Raw genomic sequence first — 8,130 nt, 5'->3', positions numbered from 1 at the left:
CATAATTTGCAAATAAATTCATTAAAAATCCTACAATGTGATTTTATGGAAAAAAAAATCTCATTTTGTCTGTCATAGTTGACGTGTACCTATGATGAAAATCTCATCTTTTTAAGTGGGAGAACTTGCACAATTGGTGGCTGACTAAATACTTTTTTCCCCCACTGTATAAATGAATAGTTTCACCATATTAAAACGAGAATTCAGTTCACATAACAGGGTTCACCTTAAAATGAGGGACAGATGTAAATTAATCACTAATCACATTAAATAAATAATAATCTTCAGAAAATGAAGCAGAAAAATAACTAGGGCTTTACAATGATGGTGAAACTTGGAGAAAATGTTTGATTAAGTGGGTTAAAATCTTCCTAGAAGTGACATAGGTTTGACGGAGGGATTTATTGAATTCTCCTTGTGGTCTATATTAAAGGGCACGTCATATACTATAACAGGCTTTCAAAATGCACATATTGGTGCACTGTTTCTATTTAAAATATCAAAGGGATGCAAAAGTCACTCATTTCATGGAACGACCCACAATGCACAATGGGAAAGATGTCAGAAAGAATAAGAAATCCACCATTCCATTTCATAAAAAGCCCATTAAAAATCTGTTTATTACAGTGCCTCACAGTGAGCAGTGACATAAAGCTACGGTATGTGGTGGGGGGGGGGGGGACACTTTAAAATTCTCAAACTGTCCTCTAGTCTACAGTTTTAATTTCATCCTCATATTAAAAAATGGCCAGGGCCTCAGATCTCCTGGAGAAGATTGGCAGGGAAGAACCCCAGCTTCTGTCCAGTGCTGACTTTCAGATAGCCATTCACCTCCTCTCCTTTCTTCACAACGATCTGGGGGTACAGACAGACACACTGTATCTCAGAGTAGGAGTGCTGATCTAGGATCAAGTCCCCCCTGTCCATAAAATCCTATTCATTAGGATCTGAAAGGGAAAAGTGATCCTAGATCAGCGCTACTCTGAGACTTTGTGAATAAGGGCCCCAGACTCTACAGGAACTATAGAAATCCACATCTATTTCTTCCATATATAATTGTTCCGTAACATGTCCTGTGTAGCTCAGTTGGTAGAGCATGGCACTTGCAACACCAGGGTTGTGGGTTCGATTCCCACAGGGGACCAGTATGAGAAAAACAAATGTATGCACTCACTAACTGTAAGTCGCTCTGGATAAGAGCGTCTGCTAAATGACTAAAATGTAAAAATAAAATGTAATAATTCAGGAGTATAGATTCAGCATGTGTCTATTGTCTTTAACCTCATGCACACACAAAATCAATGTCCCTGAATAATGTAATATTTAAGAAGGAGTAGTAGCCTGGAGCAGGCTGAGCACTGCAATTAATAGTAGCCTGGAACAGGCTGATCACTGTGATTAATAGTAGCTTGGAACAGGCTGAGCACTGTGATTAATAGTAGCCTGGAACAGGCTGAGCACTGTGATTAATAGTAGCCTGGATCAGGCTGAGCACTGCAATTAATAGTAGCCTGGAACAGGCTGAGCACTGTGATTAATAGTAGCCTGGAACAGGCTGAGCACTGCAATTAATAGTAGCCTGGAACAGGCTGAGCACTGTGATTAATAGTAGCCTGGATCAGGCTGAGCACTTTGATTAATAGTAGCCTGGAACAGGCTGAGCACTGCAATTAATAGTAGCCTGGAACAGGCTGAGCACTGTGATTAATAGTAGCCTGGATCAGGCTGAGCACTGTGATTAATAGTAGCCTGGATCAGGCTGAGCACTGTGATTAATAGTAGCCTGGAACAGGCTGAGCACTGTGATTAATAGTAGCCTGGATCAGGCTGAGCACTGCAATTAATAGTAGCCTGGAACAGGCTGAGCACTGTGATTAATAGTAGCCTGGAACAGGCTGAGCACTGCAATTAATAGTAGCCTGGAACAGGCTGAGCACTGTGATTAATAGTAGCCTGGATCAGGCTGAGCACTGTGATTAATAGTAGCCTGGAACAGGCTGAGCACTGCAATTAATAGTAGCCTGGAACAGGCTGAGCACTGTGATTAATAGTAGCCTGGATCAGGCTGAGCACTGTGATTAATAGTAGCCTGGATCAGGCTGAGCACTGTGATTAATAGTAGCCTGGAACAGGCTGAGCACTGTGATTAATAGTAGCCTGGAACAGGCTGAGCACTGTGATTAATAGTAGCCTGGAACAGGCTGAGCACTGTGATTAATAGTAGCCTGGAACAGGCTGAACACTGTGATTAGTAGTAGCCTGGACCAGGCTGAACACTGTGATTAATAGTAGCCTGGACCAGGCTGAACACTGTGATTAGTAGTAGCCTGGACCAGGCTGAACACTGTGATTAATAGTAGCCTGGATCAGGCTGAGCACTGCGATTAATAGTAGCCTGGAACAGGCTGAGCACTGTGATTAATAGTAGCCTGGAACAGGCTGAGCACTGTGATTAATAGTAGCCTGGATCAGGCTGAGCACTGTGATTAGTAGTAGCCTGGAACAGGCTGAACACTGTGATTAGTAGTAGCCTGGACCAGGCTGAACACTGTGATTAATAGTAGCCTGGACCAGGCTGAACACTGTGATTAGTAGTAGCCTGGACCAGGCTGAACACTGTGATTAATAGTAGCCTGGATCAGGCTGAGCACTGCGATTAATAGTAGCCTGGAACAGGCTGAGCACTGTGATTAATAGTAGCCTGGACCATGCTGAGCACTGTGATTAGTAGTAGCCTGGACCAGGCTGAACACTGTGATTAGTAGTAGCCTGGACCAGGCTGAACACTGTGATTAGTAGTAGCCTGGAACAGGCTGAGCACTGTGATTAGTAGTAGCCTGGACCAGGCTGAACACTGTGATTAGTAGTAGCCTGGACCAGGCTGAACACTGTGATTAGTAGTAGCCTGGACCAGGCTGAACACTGTGATTAGTAGTAGCCTGGACCAGGCTGAACACTGTGATTAGTAGTAGCCTGGACCAGGCTGAACACTGTGATTAGTAGTAGCCTGGACCAGGCTGAACACTGTGATTAGTAGTAGCCTGGAACAGGCTGAGCACTGTGATTAGTAGTAGCCTGGACCAGGCTGAACACTGTGATTAGTAGTAGCCTGGACCAGGCTGAACACTGTGATTAGTAGTAGCCTGGACCAGGCTGAACACTGTGATTAGTAGTAGCCTGGACCAGGCTGAACACTGTGATTAGTAGTAGCCTGGACCAGGCTGAGCACTGTGATTAATAGTAGCCTGGACCAGGCTGAACACTGTGATTAGTAGTAGCCTGGAACAGGCTGAGCACTGTGATTAGTAGTAGCCTGGACCAGGCTGAACACTGTGATTTGTAGTAGCCTGGACCAGGCTGAACACTGTGATTAGTAGTAGCCTGGACCAGGCTGAACACTGTGATTAGTAGTAGCCTGGACCAGGCTGAACACTGTGATTAGTAGTAGCCTGGACCAGGCTGAACACTGTGATTAGTAGTAGCCTGGACCAGGCTGAGCACTGTGATTAATAGTAGCCTGGACCAGGCTGAACACTGTGATTAGTAGTAGCCTGGACCAGGCTGAACACTGTGATTAGTAGTAGCCTGGAACAGGCTGAGCACTGTGATTAATAGTAGCCTGGACCAGGCTGAAGACTGTGATTAGTAACTACCTGCTCAGCGTGCTGGGTCAGGGTCTTGGTTGTTCTTTAAGTACAGTTAGACTCAGATAACAACACAATACATGGCCACCTCAACCAATCATACATATACCGTACAGTATGGTAGCCCTGTGCCAAAGTGTGCTGACCTTGAACAAATAGAACATCAAATTGTATTTAACATTTATTAATTCAAGTCTCGTTTAATCTCTCTGGTAAGAGGATTGGCATTTAATTTTCTACGTACATAGCTAAATTGAATTGTGCCCCAAAAAAGGTTGTTTTAAAATTCAAATTCTCTGGTCTACGTGGAGACCTTATCCAAGACAGCAATATCTTCAGTATTACAAATGTAATGACCAAAACAAAACATCCACCTGTACTATACTGTGCCGACCTGGTCTTTCTTCAGTGTGATCGGTCCCATCTCTCTGTTACCAGTGAAGGAACGCGTCACCTTGTAAACCCTCTCCCCAGAATGCAAGCCAGATCTCTCCCCTATCTTTTCCCCTGAAACACAACACACACGTTGGGAGTTGATTCCCAGAGCTTTCCGTATTCATTTACTGATGCTGAATGCTGATTTACTAGCAGTGCGCTGTGAGGTTTGAGTCAAGGTTGGGGTCAGTTCCATTTCAATTGAACAGACACTCACCCTCCACCACTCCTCATTGGAGTCATCTATCACTGTGATCCGGTCCCCTGCACTACAACACCAATACACAACATACACAGAGAGACTAAAGTGACAGAGAGACTAATTGTCAGAGATACACAGAGAGACTAAGTGACAGAGATGCACAGAGAGACTAAGTGACAGAGATACACAGAGAGACTAAATGACAGAGATACACAGAGAGACTAAGTGACATGGAGACTAAGTGACAGAGAAACACAGAGAGACACAGAGAGACTAAGTGACAAAGATACACAGAGAGACTAAGTGACAGAGATACACAGAGAGACTAAGTGACAGGGAGACTAAGTGACAGAGATACACAGAGAGACTAAGTGACAGAGATACACAGAGAGGCTAAGTGACAGGGAGACTAAGTGACAGAGATACACAGAGAGACTAAGTGACAGAGATACACAGATAGACTAAGTGACAGAGATACACAGAGAGACTAAGTGACAGGGAGACTAAGTGACAGAGATGCACAGAGAGACTAAGTGATAGAGATGCACAGAGATACTAAGTGACAGAGATACTAAGTGACAGAAATACACAGAGAGACTAAGTGACAGAGATACACAGAGAGACTAAGTGACAGAGATACACAGAGAGACTAAGTGACAGGGAAACTAAGTGCCATAGATACACAGAGAGACTAAGTGACAGAGATACACAGAGAGACTAAGTGACAGAGATACACAGAGAGACTAAGTGACAGAGAGACTAAGTGACATAGATACACAGAGAGACTAAGTGACAGAGATACACAGAGAGACTAATGCTGAGGTATGCCAGCTATATATCATTTACATTTACATTTACATTACATTTACATTTTAGTCATTTAGCAGACGCTCTTATCCAGAGCGACTTACAGTTAGTGAATACATATTTTTTTATACTGGCCCCCCGTGGGAATCGAACCCACAACCCTGGCGTTGCAAACGCCATGCTCTATCAACTGAGCTACATCCCTGCCGGCCATTCCCTCCCCTACCCTGGACGACGCTGGGCCAATTGTGCGCCGCCCATGAGTCTCCCGGTCGCGGCCGGCGGCGACAGAGCCTGGATTCGAACCAGGATCTCTAGTGGCACAGCTAGCACTGCGATGCAGTGCCTTAGACCACTGCGCCACTCGGGAGTATATATCCCCTCTGGAGAATATCCCCTGTTACCATGCTGAGGTATGCCAGCTATATATCCCCTGTTACCATGCTGAGGTATGCCAGATATATATCCCCTGTTACCATGCTGAGGTATGCCAGCTATATATCCCCTGTTACCATGCTGAGGTATGCCAGCTATATATCCCCTGTTACCATGCTGAGGTATGCCAGCTATATATCCCCTGTTACCATGCTGAGGTATGCCAGCTATATATCCCCTGTTAGCATGCTGAGGTATGCCAGCTATATATCCCCTGTTACCATGCTGAGGTATGCCAGCTATATATCCCCTGTTACCATGCTGAGGTATGCCAGCTATATATCCCCTGTTAGCATGCTGAGGTATGCCAGCTATATATCCCCTGTTACCATGCTGAGGTATGCCAGCTATATATCCTGTTACCATGCTGAGGTATGCCAGCTATATATCCCCTGTTACCATGCTGAGGTATGCCAGCTATATATCCCCTGTTACCATGCTGAGGTATGCCAGCTATATATCCCCTGTTACCATGCTGAGGTATGCCAGCTATATATCCCCTGTTACCATGCTGAGGTATGCCAGCTATATATCCCCTGTTACCATGCTGAGGTATGCCAGCTATATATCCCCTGTTACCATGCTGAGGTATGCCAGCTATATATCCCCTGTTACCATGCTGAGGTATGCCAGCTATATATCCCCTGTTACCATGCTGAGGTATGCCAGCTATATATCCCCTGTTACCATGCTGAGGTATGCCAGCTATATATCCCCTGTTACCATGCTGAGGTATGCCAGCTATATATCCCGTGTTACCATGCTGAGGTATGCCAGCTATATATCCCCTGTTACCATGCTGAGGTATGCCAGCTATATATCCCCTGTTACCATGCTGAGGTATGCCAGCTATATATCCCCTGTTACCATGCTGAGGTATGCCAGCTATATATCCCCTGTTACCATGCTGAGGTATGCCAGCTATATATCCCCTGTTACCATGCTGAGGTATGCCAGCTATATATCCCCTGTTACCATGCTGAGGTATGCCAGCTATATATCCTGTTACCATGCTGAGGTATGCCAGCTATATATCCCCTGTTACCATGCTGAGGTATGCCAGCTATATATCCCCTGTTACCATGCTGAGGTATGCCAGCTATATATCCCCTGTTACCATGCTGAGGTATGCCAGCTATATATCCCCTGTTACCATGCTGAGGTATGCCAGCTATATATCCCCTGTTACCATGCTGAGGTATGCCAGCTATATATCCTGTTACCATGCTGAGGTATGCCAGCTATATATCCCCTGTTACCATGCTGAGGTATGCCAGCTGTGCCTCTGAGGCAGCATAGAGTGTGTGTGAACAGAGATGGAACTCTGTAAGGTGTTAGAGAAGACTAATCTGTCTTCCTCACCCCCCTCTCCTTCCCCCTCTTCCTCACCCCCCTCTCCTCCCACTTCCTCCTCACCCCTCTATCATCATCATCATTTAGATGGAGAGAAATACAGATTAGAGCAGGGATAGCCATATCAGAGACCCGCTCTAGACCTGAGACACTAACCTGGGTACCAGTCTGTTTGAGTTACCATGCCACTCCTGGCCTTGTCATGCTATTTGGAATGACACAGAGTACAAGGAGTGTGATGTTAGCAAAACAGTTTCTGGATTTCAGGCTACCGAGACAGCAGGTGAGTGAAGTATCTGGCCGTCGTGTGAACACTCTCACGTTCTTCTTGTACTCTGATCCCTTCTTGCGCTCCTTGTTGGCCATTGTCACACCAACACGCAGGGTCTCAAAGACCGGGTCACTACGGTTGGACTGAGCTGGAGACAGAACAGACAGAACAACAGCAGAAAAAATACACTGCTATTTCTCAATTCTAATAGATGCAATAAAATACAATACATCACTATCGACGCATTATAGACAATGGAAATTGAGCTACACTTTCTCTGCATGTAGGTGCTTATTGATTAGTTCTTGACTCATATGGGTTGAATGGATGGTGTGTAGAGAGTGTGTGAGCACAGAGGGAGCTGGGTACCTACAGAAGTGCACCAGTTGACTGACTGTGGCGTTCTGTTGACTGCTGTAGAGAGGAGAGCTGTAGGCCCGCCTGAAACCTGGGGACTGAGAAAAAGAACAAGGAGGAGACGGAGGAGAACAAGGAAGAGGAGGAGGAGGAGGTGGAGGAGGAGAACGAGGAAGAGGAGGTGGTGGAGGAGGTGGAGAACAAGGAGGAGGAGGAGGTGGAGGAGGAGAACAAGGTAGAGGAGGAGGTGGAGGAGGAGAACAAGGAAGAGGAGAAGGAGGAGGAGAACAAGGAGGAGGAGGAGGAGGTGGAGAACAAGGAAGAGGAGGAGGAGGTGAGGAGGAACAAGGAAGAGGAGGAGGAGGTGGAGGAGAACAAGGAGGAGGAGGAGGAGGTGGAGGAGAGGAGAACAAGGAAGAGGAGGAGGAGAAGACAAGGAAGAGGAGGAGGAGGAGGAGGAGAACAAGGAAGAGGAGGAGGAGGAGGAGGAGAGGAAGAGGAAGAGGAAGAGGAGGAGGAGGAGGAGGAGAACAAGGAGGAGGAGGTGGAGGAGGAGAACAAGGAAGAGGAGGAGGAGAGCAAGGAGGAGGAGGAGGAGGATAACAAGGAAGAGGAGGAGGAGGAGG

The 8,130-nt window shown here is 46.1% G+C and overlaps 1 protein-coding gene across 1 annotated transcript in view; it reads right to left on the bottom strand.

The window, feature by feature from the left end:
* Positions 1-756: 756 nt before the first annotated feature.
* Positions 757-8,130, bottom strand: part of LOC311138305 (R3H domain-containing protein 2-like) — a gene marked incomplete at both ends in the record, with an annotated part of 42,756 nt that continues 35,382 nt past the window's right edge. Inside the window, 4 exons of the mRNA XM_084172990.1 lie at positions 757-855; positions 4,039-4,151; positions 7,149-7,295; positions 7,521-7,595. Of these exons, the coding sequence (XP_084029116.1) occupies positions 757-855; positions 4,039-4,151; positions 7,149-7,295; positions 7,521-7,595 (434 nt within the window). The remainder of the gene's footprint in view (positions 856-4,038; positions 4,152-7,148; positions 7,296-7,520; positions 7,596-8,130) is intronic.

Source organism: Coregonus lavaretus (genome assembly GCF_964263955.1).
Source record: "Coregonus lavaretus genome assembly, chromosome: 12".
In the NCBI taxonomy this organism is placed as follows: Eukaryota; Metazoa; Chordata; class Actinopteri; order Salmoniformes; family Salmonidae; genus Coregonus; species Coregonus lavaretus.
This window is presented reverse-complemented; position numbering and strand designations above follow the sequence as displayed.